The sequence below is a fragment of the Mobula hypostoma genome, chromosome 8 (assembly GCF_963921235.1).
Source record: "Mobula hypostoma chromosome 8, sMobHyp1.1, whole genome shotgun sequence".
Lineage (NCBI taxonomy): Eukaryota > Metazoa > Chordata > Chondrichthyes > Myliobatiformes > Myliobatidae > Mobula > Mobula hypostoma.
In genome coordinates this window covers 153572669-153591149 of record NC_086104.1, presented here as the reverse complement: position 1 = coordinate 153591149, position 18481 = coordinate 153572669, and the positions used below count along the sequence as shown (strand labels likewise).

At 42.4% G+C, this 18481-nt stretch overlaps 1 protein-coding gene across 2 annotated transcripts in view; it reads right to left on the bottom strand.

The window, feature by feature from the left end:
* LOC134350293 (prosaposin-like) overlaps positions 1-936 on the bottom strand; it is a 39922-nt gene extending 38986 nt beyond the window's left edge. For both annotated transcript variants that reach the window (XM_063055333.1, XM_063055334.1), the window contains exon 1: positions 598-936. Coding sequence is in view for 1 of the 2 variants with exons in the window: in XM_063055334.1 (XP_062911404.1) it covers positions 598-643 (46 nt within the window). In the remaining variant the exon portion in view is untranslated. The remainder of the gene's footprint in view (positions 1-597) is intronic.
* Positions 937-18481: the final 17545 nt, after the last annotated feature.

Genomic DNA, 18481 nt, shown 5'->3' with positions numbered 1-18481 from the left:
TACAGTGTACTCCAGAAGATCTCTCACCGCTCATGGTTAGACTGAGAGTCACTCGGGTCACATGTGAAGTCAGAAAACCGTCAATGCAGGGCACCAGGGACTTAAATAAATCAGTGGATTCACTCTTCGCTGGATGTCATTCCATTAACATTTCACTTTGACATATAATTATATACCAACACATCCATCTGAACCGGCATCAGGGCGGTTACCGGGAGGGAAGGAATCAGCTCTGGATTTAGGGATTGGGTGCGTGTTGGGATAAATCTGGCGAGAATGAGGTGAAGCTGAATTTGACCCAACACTTTTGAGTTTTAAAGAAAATTAACAGAAAGACAGGTGGAATTAAAAGGGTTTGACAAACCCACGTCGCTTCGAGGTCGCAGTTACTACTCGGAGCGGTGTCTGGTACAGAAGGAGCCAGTGACATCGAGAAATTAGACAGAGTCTGTCCGGATGGAACCGCTCAGTCCCGGCAAAGCTATTTCGGAGCCCGTTCCATATAAAGAATACAAATAAGAACCCACTTCGTTGTAAACAAGAGACCGACTCGGTTACACTGCTGCGGGAAAGCAGTATGAACAACCCGTGCCCTACCTGGCGAGAGACACAGAACAACGAGGAGGAAGGTGAAGCCAGCCATCGCCACTTCAGTGACCAGAGAGCAGCAGCCGACACAAACCAGCGACGTCCCCGAACAGCAGTTCAGCTCCCTCTCTCGCCGCTCTAAAACACCAAGGCTCGGCCAATGAGGAGAAGGGCGCGCCTCTTCCCGCACCCACCCGGCCGGCACGTTATGTCATCCCAGTCTCGTCACCGCCTTTCAATCTCTGCGCAGTACCTCCATCTGCATGCTTAAGTGGTTTAAATGTTGAATTTGCTACTTGCATCAGACTCGTGTGGCACTGAAACAGGTCCTTCGCCGCATCCCATGCCTGTTCTCCAAGATGTCTATCTGAACTGGCCACAAACATAAACACAAGAGATTCTGCAGATGCTGGAAATCTTCTGGCAACACCCACAAAAAGCTGGAGGAACTCAGCAGGTGAAACAGCACCAAGTCAGTCTTTCCCTTCTGAGCCTCTGCCCTCCCCTGTGTCCACCACCTTAACCATTGCTCCCCTCTAAGGTCACCCCTCAACCAACCTCCTCTGCTCTAGTTTGTTCTCTTTGAGTTTCTAAGAATAATTAGGAGATGCTATTACCACCAGTAACTGAAGAAAAATAATGGAACTTGGGTTCTCTATATCACAGAATCACAGAATGGTTATAGCATGGAAAGAAGTCAACCAGCCTGTCATCTTTGTGCTGGTTTTCTGTAGTCCATGGCTCCTTCTCTCTGGAGCCATGCTATTCTTTGCATTTAAATACACACCCAGATCCTTTTCAAACTCGACAATTGAATCTGCCCAAATCTGCTTCCACTACCAGGTCCACAATACAATCAAAATCCTTATCAATCACTGCATAAAACTATTTTTGGTTCTTTGGTCAGTTGCCTATATTTTATGTCTCTGTCTTTGTTCAGATTCAGAACATACAGTGAAACGCCTTTTTTTGTGTTAATAACTTACACATTACGGCGCCAACATTTCATGTCCCCAATGCTTGGCAGAACAACACAGAATACAACAAGCAACAAAGCAACCCCCTCCCTCCCACCCATCCATACCATTTGAAGCAATTTCCCTCAACAAACCTGCTTTCATGATTTTAAATCCCTCTACCAGATCTTATTGTTGTTCAAAGGAGAACAGGCTCACCTCATAACTGAAGCCCCTCATCCCTGTGATCATAAAGGTAAATCTCTTCTGTTGCTTTGCTAAAACCTTTTTATCTTTTCTCCACACCTCGCTTCTTGTATCTCTTCTCAAAATATTCCCTTCAGGTAATAATGTTTCGTCTCATTCTTATCAAACATTTCATACACCACAGTACTAAATTTCACAGCTATTGCTATTAGTGGGAGGCTGAGAAGATTTGGAACATTACCAAAGACTTATACAAATTTCTATCTGTGTATGGTGGAGAACATTCTGAATGGTTGCATCACAGGCTGGTAAGAAGGCTCCAATGTTACAAAGCTCAAGGACAGCTTGTATCCCACTGTTAACAGACTTTCATACAATAAGATGGACTTTTCACCTCACAATCTACTTTGTTATGATCTTGCACCTTATTGTTTACCTGCACAGTGTAGAACGCACATTCTATTCATTCGAGGAGCAGGTGGGCGAGCTGTACTACCTGCTGCTGTTTCTGCATACGAATACATGAATTAGATCCATGGCTGATCTGACCATAGCTTCATCTCCATACTCCTATCCAACTAGGGGAATGTTTCAGTCCTTTGGTTAACAAAAATCTGTCTATCTCTGCCTTAAAAATAGACTCTACATGTATCACCCTTGAAGAAGAGAGAAAAGGATTTTTCTGGTTTCCTCCAGCCTTTTGTGTGTATTGATCCATCTTCTCTTCACCTTAAATGAGTAACCCTTGATTTTAAACAGCTAATTCAGACTCTTCTGCAAGAGAAAACACCTCTATATCCACCTCAAGACCCCTCAGGATCTTATATGTTTCTAAAAAATTACCTCTCATTCTTCTGAACTGAGGCAAATACAAACTTAGGCAGACCAACTTTCTACTGGGTTTCCTAATTACCTATTCTGCATAATAGCCTTTTGCAAATCATCCACTTTGCCTTTAATTATTCAAATTGTGTCCTTTCTTGTATAATTTTATTTTATTTTATACTATATACATTCAGTGGGCACTTTACTAGGTACTTAATAATTTGAGTTCCTGTTAGTTTGAACCAGTCTGACTGTTCTCCCATGACCTCTCTCATTAACTAGATGTTTCTGTCCACAGAACTGCCACTCATTGAAATTTTTCTTGTTTTTCTTCGCACCCTTATCTTTAAACTCTAGAGATTATTGTGCATGAAAATCCCAGGAGGTCAGCATTTTCTGAGATACTCAAACCACCCCACCTGGCACCAACAATCACTCCATGGTCAAAGTCACTTAGATCACATTTCTTCCCCATTCTGAAATAAATAATGTGGCCACTGATTTATGTCTTTCTTGTGTCTATCTAACACCTGTGATGCTGTTGGAAGTAAGCTTTTCATTGCACCTGTGCTGTACATCAATTTAACTTTGACACCTAGACCCTTCTGCACCTCAGAGCTCTGCAACCACCCACCATTTAGGTAATATTCCTTTTTAAAATGTTTTCTTACCAAAATTTCATATTTTCTCCCTTTATACTCAATTTTTCCAGATCTTTGATCAGTTAATGATAGTTAGGGGAGCAGACAGGGGATTCTGTGTAAAAGACAACTGGATGGTATTTTGCCTCCCAGGTGTCAGGGTCAAGGATGTCTTAGACGGGGTCCACAGCATTCTGAAGGGGGAGGGTGAGCAGCCAGAATTTGTGGTACATATTGGTACCAATGACATAGGTAGGAAATGGGAGAGGTCCTGAAGAGAGAATATAGGGAGCTAGGCAGAAATCTGATATGCAGGACTTCCAGGGTAGTAATCTCTGAATTACCGTCTGTGCCACCCGTGAGTGAGGGTAAGACGTGATGATTTGGCTGAGGAATTGGTGCAGAGAGCAGGGTTTCAGATTTCTGGATCATTGGGATTTCTTCTGGGGAAGGTATATACAGTATACCTTTATAGGTATATAAGGTTATACCTTATATATCTATAAAGGTTTAGGAAGGTATAACTGGTTATAACTGAACCCAAGGGGGATCGATATCCTAGCGGGCAGATTTGCTAGAGCTGTTGGGGTGGGTTTAAACTAATTTGGTAGGGGTATGGGAACCTTGAGGATGGGGCAGTCGGTATACAAGGAGATGCAGTGTGTAGTGAGACTGTGAAGAAGGACGCGGCTGCGAATACATGGCTACTCAATAGAGAGAGTTAAGTGCAGCAAGTTCCTGAGAGTTCACATCACAGATGACCTCACTGGGTCCCTTATTAACACCGCCCTGAACAAGAAGGTACAGCAGTGCCTCCACTTTCTAAGAAGATTGAGACAAGCAAGGCTCCCCCCACCCCCCAGCTTAACTGCATTTTGCAGGAGCACGATTGAGAACATCCTGACAAGTTGCAGCTCCATCTAGTACGGAAGCAGCTGACTATTGGACTAGAAATCCCTACAAAGGACTGTGAGAACAGCTAAGAGGATCACAGGGTCTCGCTACCTTCCATTGGGAACATTTATCAGGAGCAATGCATAGTTAGCATTATTAAGGATCCCACCCATCCATCCAGCACCCTCTTTGACTTTCTGCCATCTGGTAGGATGCTACAGTGCATAAAAACAAGAACGGTCAGGATGGGAAACAGTTTCTTCCCTCCAGGCCATTAGGGTTCTGAACTCCCGGCAGCATCATATTCAAAGTACCAAAGGCTAATTTGTTCAGTACCTACCAATATTTAAAATTAATGCACTTTAGTTTGTTATTTATGTGTGATTCATCTGTAGATTTTATCCGTGTCTTCATGAGTTATCATGTGCTTTACACCCTGGTTCGAAGTAACATTGTCTTGTTTCTATACACATTACTGTATATGGTTATATACATTATATACAGATATATAGTTAAATGACAATAAACTTGACTTGACTTGACAGGCAGATCATAGGGCAAAATTGCAGTCAGTGGGATGAGATGAAGTATAACATGGGGGCAAAATCAATAACGGTGATGAATACAGAAACAAGGGCATTATATTTGAATGCACACTGTACATAGAATAAGGTAGCACAATTAGAGATTGGCAGGTACAATGCTGTGGGCATCACTGATTCATGGCTGAAAGAAGATCATACTCGGGACAAGGTTCCACATGATAGGCTTATTCAGAAGGTCAGAAGGCATGGGATCCAGGGAAGTCTGGCCAGGTGGATTCAGAATTGGCTTGCCGGCAGAAAGCAGAGGGTAGTAGTGGAGGGAGTACATTTAGATTGGAGGATTGTGACTAGTGGTGTCCCACAAGGATCTGTTCTGGGACCTCTACTTTTCGTGATTTTTATTAACGACCTGGATGTGGGGGTGGAAGGGTGGTTTGGCAAGTTTGCAGATGACACAAAAGTTGGTGGTGTTGTGGATAGTGTAGAAGATTGTCGAAGATTGCAGAGAGACATTGATAGGATGCAGAAGTGGGCTGAGAAGTGGCAGATGGAGTTCAACCCGGAGAAGTGTGAGGTGGTACACTTTGGAAGGACAAACTCCAAGGCAGAGTACAAAGTAAATGGCAGGATACTTGGTAGAGTGGAGGAGCAGAGGGATCTCGGGGTACATGTCCACAAATCCCTGAATGTAGCCTTACAGGTAGATAGGGTAGTTAAGAAAGCTTATGGGATGTTAGCTTTCATAAATCGAGGGATAGAGTTTAAGAGTCGCGAGGTAATGATGCAGCTCTATAAAACTCTGGTAAGGCCACACTTGGAGTACTGTGTCCAGTTTTGGTCCCCTCACTATAGGAAGGATGTGGAAGCATTGGAAAGGATACAGAGGAGATTTACCAGGACGCTGCCTGGTTTAGAGAGGATGCATTATGATCAGAGATTAAGGGAACTAGGGCTTTACTCTTTGGAGAGAAGGAGGATGAGAGGAGACATGATAGAGTAATACAAGATATTAAGAGGAATAAATAGAGTGGACAGTCAACGCCTCTTCCCCAGGGCACCACTGCTCAATGCAAGAGGACATGGCTTTAAGGTGGGAAGGTCAAGGGGGATATTAGGGGAAGGTTTTTTACTCAGAGAGTGGTTGGTGCGTGGAATGCACTACCTGAGTCAGTGGTGGAGGTAGATACACTAGTGAAATTTAAGAGACTACCAGTCAGGTATATGAAGGAATTTAAGGTCGGGGGTTATATGGGAAGCAGGGTTTAAGGGTCAGCACAACATTGTGGGCTGAAGGGCCTGTACTGTGCTGTACTATTCTATTCTATTCTAATAACATCCAAGGAGTGTATCAAAAGGACAGGCAAATATGCAGAGGAAGTGGGGTAGTGCTGTTGGTAAAAAATGAAATCAGATTCTTAGAAAGAGGTGACATAGGATCAGAAGATGTAGAATCCTTGTGGGTGAAGTTAAGAAACTGCAAAGGTAAAAAGACCCTGATGGGAGTTAAATGTAGGCCTACAAATAGTTGCCAAGATGTGGGATACAAATTACAATGGGAGATAGAAAAGGCCTGTGAAAAGGGAAATTTTACAATAGACATGGGGGATTTTCGAAATGCAGTTAGATTGGGAAAATCAGGTTGGTGCTGGATCCTAAGAGAGGGAATTTGTAGAATGCCTATGAGATGGTTCTTTAGAGTAGCTTGTGGTTGAGCCCACTTGGGGATCAGCAATTCTGAAATGAGTGCTGTGTAATGAACTAAATTGGATTAGGGAGTTTAAGGTAAAGGAATCCTTAGGGAGCAGTGATCATAATATGATAGAATTTACCATGCAGTTTGAGGGGGAGAGGATAAAGTCAGATGTAGAAGTACTACAGTGGAGTAAAGGAAATTGCAGAGGCATGAGAGAAATGCTGGCCAAAATTGACTGGAAATGGGACACTAGCAGGGATGATGGCAGAACGACAATTTTTGGGGATAATTCGGAAGGTGATGGATAGATATATCCCAAAGATGAAGAAGTATTCTAAAAGGAAGGTGAGGCAACTATGGCTGAAAATGGAAGGCAAAGTCAGCATAAAAGCTAAAGAGAGGGGATATAATATACAGTAGCACAGTATTCTGCAGGTGCATTGCAGAGTGCTAGGGCAGTTGATCTAAGTGTGTGAGCATTAGCTCCCCATTTCGTGCCTGCTAATTTTTTCAAGAGAGAATTGTGAGAGCCAACTTTCTCTCGGAGTTTTTGGATGAGGGTGGCAAATGAGAGCGTCCTATCCAGTGTCACGCCCAGGTAAGTTGGAGTTGGATGGTGTTTGAGCTCCTTCCCACACCAGAAGATCTTGAGTTTCCGAGCTGCTTCTCGATTCCTCAGGTGGAATGCACACACTTGAGTTTTAGATGGATTTGAGTTCAGAGACCATTTTTCATAATACTGCTTCATTGCTTCGAGGGCTGCTGTAAGTCGTACTTTAACTTCTTGGAAGGAGTTAGCTTGTGTTGCTATGCGTAGGTCGTCTGCATAGATAAACCTGCGTGTGTTAGGAAAGGTTGGTTGGTCGTTTGTGTGAACATTAAATAGTAGGGATTCCAGGACTGATCCCTGTGGTAGCCCGTTCTTTTGTGGACACCACCTACTCTTAATTCCATTCAGCCCAGGCGAAGAAAATTGACCCATTGCTTAACGAAGCCTGCCGCATAATCACAGGCACACTGCGCCCCACACCCACTAACATAATTTACAGACTTGCAGGCATTGCTCCCCCAGAGATCCGAAGACACACTACAACAAAAATTGAAAAAGGTAAACAGAACTCGGATCCACGGCACCCATTACATCATCATGTGCCAGTTTCCAACGGCCTAAAATCAAGGAAAAGCTTTGCTACAGAGGAACTACTGCACGGAACATCCCCCCAAACATACAGGATTGATCTCTGGCAACAAACAGAAGCCAGAACCCCACCAAACACTACAGTGCAAGACCCCACAGAAATGTTGCCAGACGGGGCACTGCTTGACAGAAGTGGTGCACTCTCAACAGAGCGAGAGCGGGAGTTTGTAGGACAGGAGACAATATGGTGAAGTGGGGTTTAAAGACCAGCGAATCCTATGAGTGTGGCGAAAGGGTGCAAAACATTGAAGACGTTCTGCGCAACTGCCCACTCTCACCTGATTTAGCTGACACTGACCTGCTCAACATCAACCAAACAACACTAGAGTGGATAGCTGTCTGGTGCGACAAGCTATGAAATGATATACAGTAGCAAAAATTAGTGGGAAGTTATAGGATTGGGAAGCTTTTAGAAAACTAAAAGAAGGCAACAAAAAAGCTACGAGGAGAGAAAAGATGAAATATGAAGGGAAGCTAATCAATAATATAAAAATAGATACCAAAGGTTTTTTTCACAAATCCATATGTATGAAGAGTAAGAGAGAGTCGAGACTAGATATCAGACAGCTGGAAAATATCACTTGAGAGGTAGAAATGGGAGGCAAAGAAATAGAGGATGAACTTAATAAGTATTTTGCATCAGTCTTCATTCACTGTGGAAGACACTAGCGGTATGCCAGAAATTTGAGAGTGTCAAGGGCAGAAGTGAGTATTGTTGCAATTCTAAGGAGAAGGTGCTTGGGAAGCTGAAAGGTCTGAAGGTAGATAAATCACCTGGACCAGATGGACTACACCCCAGGGTTCTGAAAAAGGTAGCTGAAGAGATTATGGAAGCATAAGTAGTGACCTTTCAAGAATTACTAGATTCTGGAATCATTCCTGAGGACTGGAAAATTGTATATGTCACTCCACTGTTTATGAAAGGAGGGAGGCAGAAGAAACGAAATTATAGGCCAGTTAGCTTGACTTTAGTGGTTGGGAAAATGTTGGAGTCCATTACTAAGGGTGAGGTTTTGGGGTACTTAGAGGCACATGATAAAATAGGCCAAAGTCAGCATTGTTTCCTTAAGCAGAAATCTTGCCTGTCAAATCAGTTGGAATTCTTTGAGGAAGTAACAGGCAAAGTAGACAAACGAGAGTAGTGAACATTGTTTGCTTGGATTTTCAGGCCTTTGGCAAGGTGCCATGCGCGAGGCTGCTTGAGAAAATAAGAGCCCATGTTATTACAGAAACGATACTACCATGGAGAGAAGATTGCTGACTGGCAGGAGGCACAGAGTGGAAATAAGAGGGGCTTTTTCTGGTGGCCGCTGGTGGCTAATGGTATTCCACAGGAGTCAGTGATGGAACTGCATCTTTTCACATTATATGTGAATGATTTGGATGATGGAATTGATGCTAAGTTTGAGAATGATATAAAGAAAGTGAAAGGACGAGTAGTGTTGAGGAGGCAGGAAGTATGCAGAACAACTCAGGCAGACTGGGAAAATGACAAAGAAATGGCAGATGAAACATACGAGGAAATGTATAGTCATGTGCTTTGGTACAGTACAAGAAATAAAGGTGTAGACTATTTTCTAAATGAAGAGAAAATTCAAAAATCAGAGGTGCAAAGGGACTTGGGAGTCCTTGTGTGGGATTTCCTGAAGGTTAACTTGCAGGTTAAGGCTATGGTAAGGAAGGCAAATGCAATGTTAGCATTCAATTCAAGAAGACTAGATTATAAGGGCAAGGATGTAATGCTGAGGCTATATATTGGCAGTGGTCAGATTTGTGAATAGTTTTGGGCCCCTTAACTAAGAAAGGATGCGCTGGCATTGGAGAACACCTAGAGGAGGTTCATGAGAATGATTTCAGGATTGAAAGGGTGAACATATGAGGAACATTTGATGGCTCTGGCCTGTACTTGGAGTTCAGAAGACTTGGTGGGGGGGGAAGCGATCTCATTGAAACCTCTCAAATATTGAAAGGTCTGGATAGAGTGGATGTAGGGAGGATGGTTCCTGCAGGGGGTGAGTCTAGGAACAGGTGGCACAGTCTCAGACTAAAGGAAGGTCCATATAGAACAGAAATAAGGAGGAATTTCTTTAGCCGGGGGATGTGAATCTATGAAATTCATTGCTACAGGTGGGTGTGGAGACCAGGTCATGGAGTATATTTAAAGCAGAGGTTGATAGTTTCTTGATTAATTGGAGTGTCAAAGGTTACAGGGAGAAGGCAGGAGAATGGGGTTGAGAGTGATAATAAATCAGCAATGATGGCACTTGATGGGCCTTGATGGGCCTAATTGCTCAATTCTGCTCCTATGTTTTATGGTTTTAATTTTTATCCCCTTATGGTGTTTTTATGCATTCTTTGTAACTAATCTATCATTAATTCATTAGTAAATTTCGTATCTGTGGCGTTACGGCCTCTTCCAAGTCCTACGAGTATACTAAAGTGTTGAAGACATAGCACTGGTGACCTGGTTACATCTTGGCACCCAGTAAAGAACCCATTTATGCCTCTTTCAGAACCAAAAATCAGATTTATATTCATTGGCTTAGTGTATACCATGTGAAATTTGTTGTTTTGAGACAGCGATGCAGAGCAAAGACATACAATTACTATAAATTACAAAAATAAATAAGTATTGCAAAGTAAAGGAACAATAAGGTAGTGTTCATGGGCTTGTTGACCACTCAGAACACAAATAAATGGCAGGGGGGAAAAAGCTATTTCTGAATCGAGGAGTGTGGGTCTTCAGGCTTTTGTGTAACACACTCAAAATGCTGGAGTGAGCGGATCATTTAGCATCTTCGGAAGGGAATAAACAGTCGATGTTTTGATCTGAGTCCCTTCAACAGGCTCCTGTACCTCCTTGGTAATGGCAGTAACAAGAAGAGGCAATTTTTGCTGATGACAATAATGGTCTCTAATGATGGATGCTGCCTCACTGGAGAAATGCGTTTTGAAGATATCCTCGATGGTGGGGAGGGCCATGCCCATAATGGAACTAGCTGAGTCTATAACCCTCTACAGCCTCTTGCAATCCTGTGCAATGGAGACTCCATACCAAGCTCTGATGCAGCCGGTCTGAATGCTCTCCACTGTACATCTGCTGAAAATTTTAAGTGTTTTCAGTGATGTACCAAATCTCCACAAGCTCCATTCCGAATGATAGAGCCACATGCATTCTTTCTTCCTCATTTCATCAGTGTATTGGGCCCAGGATAGATTATTCCTGTTAACCAACCAGTCTTCTGTTCACGCCGCAAGTACACCAGCACTTTCAATTTCCTGACTAGTATTTGATGTAGCACCTTAACAAGTGCCTTTTGGATATATCAAATCTACAAATCCCCTCTTCCGCCACCACCCCCCCCCCACATGACATCCTTCAGAGAATAAATTGATCAAATATGTTTTCCCTTTACAAAACCACGCCAACTTTCCCCTGATTAGCTTGAACTTTTTCGGACCTGGTACAATGTCTTGATTAATAGCTGATTTATCGGTAACTATACACTCAGTAGTGACATTATTAAGTACCTCCTGTATATTCATGGTCTCCTGCTGCTGTACCTCATCCACTTCAAGGTTCAATGTGTTGTGCGTTCTGCACACCGCTGTTGTAACACACGGTTATTTGAGTTTCTGTCACTTTCCTGTCCGCTTGAACCAGTCTGGCCATTCTGCTCTGGTGTGTCTGATAACAATGCCTTTTTAACCCATAGAACTGCTACTCTCTGGGTGCCTTTTTGTTTTTTCACACCATTCTCTGTAAACTCTAGACTGTTGTGCGTGTAAACCCCAGATTAGCAGTTTCCGAGATACTCAAACCACTCCATCTGGCACCAACAAACATCCCATGGTCTTCCATGGTCAAAATCACTTAGATCACATTTGTCCCCTATTCTGATGTTTGGTCTGAACAACAACTAAACCTCTGACCCATGACTGCATACTTTTATGCATTGAGTTGTTACTACATGATTGACTGATTAGATATTCGCATTAACAAGTAGTGTATAGGTGTACCTAATAAAGTGGTCACTGAATGTAAATTTCAACTCATAAAGATGTGGACAGCAGGATATTGAAAAGAGAGCCTTGACCCAAAACATCAACTGTTTATTTGTCTCTCTAGATGCTGTCTGACTCGCTGAGTTCCTCCAGCACTTTGTGTGATTTGCTGTGGATAACAAGAGTTTGGTTAAGACATCAAGTCTGCAAATGCATTTAATTATTCACACCAGTATGCAATCTAACGCAATGCAATTCTCTCTAATGAATTAAAAAATATATCAAAAAATATCTAAATCTGATATGAAAGAGGACAAAATATTTGGAGACGTTACTTACAGGGATTAAAAATTCAGCATTTTTGGATGCCTTTTTTGTGTATAGACATTCACTCTGCAGACCCTGAGGGTGAACTTCTACCACAGATGTCTCTCCAGCACAGACTGCAGATCCTGCGGCTATTCAATGTGGTCAGTAACTCTTGGAATGCTTCCCAGGATCATTGCTTGGCAGACTTTTCACATCTTGGATTTGGGCACATGGGGCACCGTTTCTAAATTTGCACTCGACACAGAGCACATAGCTGCAGTGAACTGTGACAGTGACAGATTTTAAGAAGATATAGACTGGATAAGAAAGAGAATCATTGATAAGTCTTTATATGATACTATTAGTAGGAATTACAACTGACTGATAGAGTCATACAGCAGAGAAACAGACCCTTTGGCCCATCTAGTCCATGCTGAGCTGTACCCTGCCTAGTCCCATTCACCCACACCTGGACTATAGCCCTCCATATCCCTCCCATCCATGTACTTATCCACTTCGCAGTTGACTCCCCCCCCATCCACTACTTCTGCTAGCAACTCATTCCACACTTGCACCACCTCCTAAGTGAAGAAATTCCCCTTCAGGTTTCCCTTAGATAGAACCATAGAACCATAGAACCATAGAACACTACAGCACAGAAACAGGCTTTTTGGCCCTTCTTGGCTGTGCCAAACCATTTTTCTGCCTAGTCCCACTGACCTGCACCCGGACCATATCCCTCCATACACCTCTCATCCATGTACCTGTCCAAGTTTTTCTTAAATGTTAAAAGTGAGCCTGCATTTACCACTTCATCTGGCAGCTCATTCCACACTCCCACCACTCTCTGTGTGAAGAAGCCCCCGCCAATGTTCCCTTTAAACTTTTCCCCCTTCACCCTTAACCCATGTCCTCTAGATTTTTTCTCCCCTAGCCTCAGTGGAAAAAGCCTGCTTGCATTCACTCTATCTACACCCATCATAATTTCATATACCTCTATCAAATCTCCCCTCATTCTTCTACGCTCCAGGGAATAAAGTCCTAACCTATTCAACCCTTCTCTGTAACTCAGTTTCTCAAATCCCGGCAACATCCTTGTAAACCTTCTCTGCAGTCTTTCAACCTTATTAATATCCTTCCTGTAATTTGGTGACCAAAACTGCACACAATACTCCAGATTCGGCCTCACCAATGCCTTATACAACCTCACCATAACATTCCAACTCTTATACTCAATACTTTGATTAATAAAGCCCAATGTACCAAAAGCTCTCTTTACGACCCTATCTACCTGCGACATCACTGTTAGGGAATTTTGTATCTGTATTCCCAGACCCCTCTGTTCTTCTGCACTCCTCAGTGCCCTACCATTTACCTTATATGTTCTACCTTGGTTTGTCCTTCCAAAGTGCAATACCTCACACTTGTCTGTATTAAACTCCATCTGCCATTTTTCAGCCCATTCTTTCAGCTGGTCCAAATCCCTCTGCCAGCTTTGAAAAACATTCCTCACTGTCCACGACACCTCCAATCTTTGTATCATCAGCAAATTTGCTGATCCAATTTACCATATTATCATCCAGATCATTGATATAGATGACAAATAACAATGGACCCAGCACTGATCCCTGTAGCACACCACTAGTCACAGGCCTCCACTCAGAGAAGCAATCCTCCACTACCACTCTCTGGCTTCTTCCATTGAGCCAATGTCTAATCCAATTTACTACCTCTCCATGTATACCTAGTGACTGAATCTTCCTAACTAACCTCCCATGTGGGACCTTGTCAAAGGCCTTACTGAAGTCCATGTAGACAACATCCACTGCCTTCCCTTCATCCACTTTCCTAGTACCCTCTTCGAAAAACTCTAACAGATTGGTTAAATATGACCTACCACGCACAAAGCCATGCTGACTCTCCCTAATAAGTCCCTGTCTATCCAAATGCTTGTAGATCCTATCTCTTAGTACTCCTTCCAATAGTTTACCTACTACCGACGTCAAACTTACTGGCCTATAATTTCCCAGATCACTCTTAGATCCTTTGTTAAACAATGGAACAACATAAGCTATCCTCCAATCCTCTGGCACCTCATCCGTAGACACCGACATGTTAAATATATCTGCCAGGGCCCCTGCAATTGCAACACTAGTCTTTTTCAAGGTCCAAGGGAATACCTTATCAGGTCCTGGGGATTTATCTACTCTGATTTGCCTCAAGATAGCAAGCACCTCCTCTTCTTCAATCTGTATAGTTTCCATGACCTCACTACGTGTTTGCCTTATTTCCATAGACTCCAGGCCAGTTTCCTTAGTAAATACAGACACAAAAAACCCATTTAAGATCTCCCCCATTTCTTTTGGTTCCGTACATAGCCGACCACTCTGATCTTCAAGAGGACCAATTTTATCCCTTACAATCGTTTTGCTCTTAATATACCTGTAGAAGCTCTTTGGATTATCCTTCACCTTGACTGCCAAAGCAACCTCATATCTTCTTTTAGCCTTCCTGATTTATTTAACCTTTCACCCTTAACTTATCACCTCTAGTTCCAGTTGCATCCAATAGAAAAGGCCTGGTTGCATTAACCTTATCCAATTAATATTTAATTTACCATATATGTATTTTTCTTATTGTAATTTATAGTATATTTTTTGTATTGCACTGTACTGCTGCCTCAAAACCACAAATTTCATGACATATGTCAGTGACAATAAACCTGATTCTGATTTAGATTCTATACTCTTCATAATTTTGTGTACATCTCATTCTCCTACATTCCAGGGAATAAATTCCTAATCTATTCAACCTTTCCCTAGATGCGGTGCTTATGGAGTATTAGAAATGCAAGAGAACACTTAAGAAAGAAATCAGGAGGGATAAAAGAATGCATGAAATTGCTCTAGCTGACAAGGTGATGGAGAATCCTAAGGGATTCTACAGATAAATTAAGAGCAAAGGATTGCAAGGGACAAAATTAGTCCTTTGGAAAATTTAAATGGTAATCCATGTGTGCAGTCAAAACAAATTGGGCAGATCTTAAGTAAATTTTTGCATCTGTATTTATTCAGGAAACAGACAGAATCTCGAGAAGTGAGGCAAAGCAGCATCAACTTCATGGACCCTTCATGTATATAATTACAGAGGAGGAGGTGTTTGTTGTGCTGAGGCAAATCAGGGTGGATAAATCCCCAGGGGCTGCAAGGTGTATCTATGGGAGGCAAGTGCAGAAATTGCCGAGGTCCTAACAGAGATAATCAGCTTATCCTTAGTGACAGGAGAGGTACCAGAGGATTGGAGGATAGTCAATGTTGTTCCACTGTTTAAAAAAAGGCTCTAAATATAAACCAGGAAATTATAGGCTGGTGAGAGTGACCAATTGTGGGAAAGTTATTGGAAGGTATTCTAAGGGACTGGATATAAAAGTATATGATAGACAAATGTGTGGTAGGTCATGTCTAACCAATCTTATAGTTTTTTGAGGAAGTTACCAAGAAAGTGGATGAAGGCAACGCAGTGGATGTTGTCTACGTGGACTTTAGCAAGGCATTTGACAAGGTCTCACATGGGGAGGCTGGTCAAGAAGGTTCAGTGACTTGGCATTCAAGATGAAGTAGTTAACCGGATTAGACATTGGCTTTGTGGGAAAATCCAGAAAGTGGTTGTAGATGATTGCCCCTCAGACTGGAGGCCTGTGACTACTAGTATGATGCAGAGATCGGTGCTGGGTCCATTGTTGTTTGTCACCTATATCAATGATCTGGATGATAATGTGATTAACTGGATCAGCAAATTTGTGGATGACATCAAGATTGGGGGTGTTATCGAGGACAACGAGGAAGGCTATCATGCCTTGCAGAGGGAAAAATGGGCTGAAAAATGGCAGGAAGAATTTAATGCAGGCAAGTGCAAGGTTTTCCATTTTGGTAAGACCAACCAGGGTAGGTCTTACAAAGTGAACTGTAGGGCACTGAGGAATGCGGTAAAACAAAGGGATCTGGGATTACAGGTCCATAATTAATTGAAAGTGGCGTCACATGTAGTTAGGGTGTAAAGTAAGCTTTTGGCACATTGGCCTTCATAAATCAATGCATTAAGTACAGGAGATGGGATGTTATGTTGAAGATGTATAAGATGATGGTGAAGCCGAATTTGGATTGTTATGTGCCCATCTATACCCATCATAATTTTATATACCTCTATCAAATCTCCCCTCATTCTTTTACGCTCCAGGGAATAAAGTCCTAACCTATTCAACCTTTCTCTGTAACTGAGTTTCTCAAGTCCCGGCAACATCCTTGTAAACCTTCTCTGCAGTCTTTCAACCTTATTAATATCCTTCCTGTAATTTGGTGACCAAAACTGAACACAATACTCCAGATTCGGCCTCACCAATGCCTTATACAACCTCATCATAACATTCCAGCTCTTATACTCAATACTTCGATTAATAAAGGCCAATGTACCAAAAGCTCTCTTTAGGACCCTATCTACCTGTGATGACACTTTTAGGGAATTTTCCTAATTTTAGGGAGATCCCTCTGTTCCACTGCACTCCTCAGTGCCTTACCATTAACCCTGTATGTTCTACGTTGGTTTGTCCTTCCAACGTGCGATACCTCACACTTGTCAGTATTAAACTCCATCTGCCATTTTTCAGCCCATTTCTCCAGCTGGTCCAAGTCCCTCTGCAGGCTCTGAAAACCTTCCTCACTGTCTACTGCACCTCTAATCTTTGTATCATCAGCAAACTTGCTGATCCAATTTACCACATTATCATCCAGATCATTGATATAGATGACAAATAACAATGGACCCAGCACTGATCCCTGTGGCACACCACTAGTCACAGGCCTCCACTCAGAGAAGCAATTCTCTACCACCACTCTCTGGCTTCTTCCATCGAGCCAATGTCTAATCCAATTTACCAGCTCTCCATGTATACCTAGCGACTGAATTTTCCTAACTAACCTCCCATGCAGGACCTAGTCAAAGGCCTTACTGAAGTCCATGTAGACAATATCCACTGCCTTCCCTTCATCCACTTTCCTGGTAACCTCCTTGAAAAACTCCAACAGATTGGTCAAACATGACCTACCACGCACAAAGCCATGTTGACTCTCCCTAATAAGCCCCTGTCTATCCAAATGCTTGTAGATTCTGTCTCTTAGTACTCCCTCCAATAACTTACCTACTACTGACGTTAAACTCACCGGCCTATAATTTCCCGGATTACTTTTCGATCCTTTTTTAAACAACGGAACAACATGAGCCACTCTCCAATCCTCCGGCACTTCACCCGTAGACAGCGACATTTTAAATATTTCTGTCAGGGCCCCCGCAATTTCAACACTAGTCTCCTTCAAGGTCCGAGGGAACACTCTGTTAGGTCCCGGGGATTTATCCACTTTAATTTTCCTCAAGACAGCAAGCACCTCCTCCTTTTCAATCTGTACAGTTTCCATGGTCTCACTACTTGATTCCCTCAATTTCATAGATTTCATACCAGCTTCCTTAGTAAATACAGACGCAAAAAACCTATTTAAGATCTCCCCCATTTCCTTTGGTTCCGCACAAAGCTGACCACTCTGATCTTCAAGAGGACCAATTTTATCCCTTACAATCCTTTTGCTCTTAATATACTTGTAAAAGCTCTTTGGATTATCCTTCACTTTGACTGCCAAGGCAACCTCATGTCTTCTTTTTGCCCTCCTGATTTCTTTCTTAAGTATTTTCTTGCACTTCTTATACTCCTCAAGCACCTGATTTACCCCCTGTTTCCTATACATTTCATACAACTCCCTCTTCTTCTTTATCAGAGTTACAATATCCCTTGAGAACCAAGGTTCCTCTCCTATTCAATTTGCCTTTAATCCTGACAGGAACATACAAACTCTGCACTCTCAAAATTTCCCCTTTGAAGGCTTCCCACCTACCAATCACATCTTTGCCAGAGAACAACCTGTCCCAATCCACACTTTTTAGATCCTTTCTCATTTCTTCAAATTTGGCCTTCTTCCAGTTCAGAACCTCAACCCTAGGACCAGATCTATCCTTGTCCATGATCAAATTGAAACTAATGGTGTTATGATCACTGGAACCAAAGTGCTCCCCTACACAGACTTCTGTCACTTGCCCTAATTCGTTTCCTAACAGGAGATCCAATATTGCATCCCCTCTAGTTGGTCCCTCTATATACTGATTTAGAAAACATTTTGTAAAAAACTGTATTACAGGAAGGATGTGGAGTTTTTGGAGAGTACATAAAATATTCACTGGCATGTTGCCTGGATTAGAGAGCATTAACTATAAGGAGAGGTTGAACAAATTTGGATTATTTTCTGTGAAGCAGAGAGGCTGGGAGGCATAGATAGGTAGACAGAATCTTTTTCCCAGATTGGAAGTGTCATATATCAGAGGGCAGAACTTTAATACAAGAAAGGGAAAGAGGAGGTTTACATGGCAATTTTTTTATTACACAGAGAGTGATGAGTGCTTGGAAAGTGTTGCCAGGGGAGCTGATGGAAACAGCTACGACACCAATGTTTAAGAGGGATTTAGACAGTTTAAATAGGCATCATGGTTAGCACAGGTGTTATGGGCCGAAAGGCCTGTTC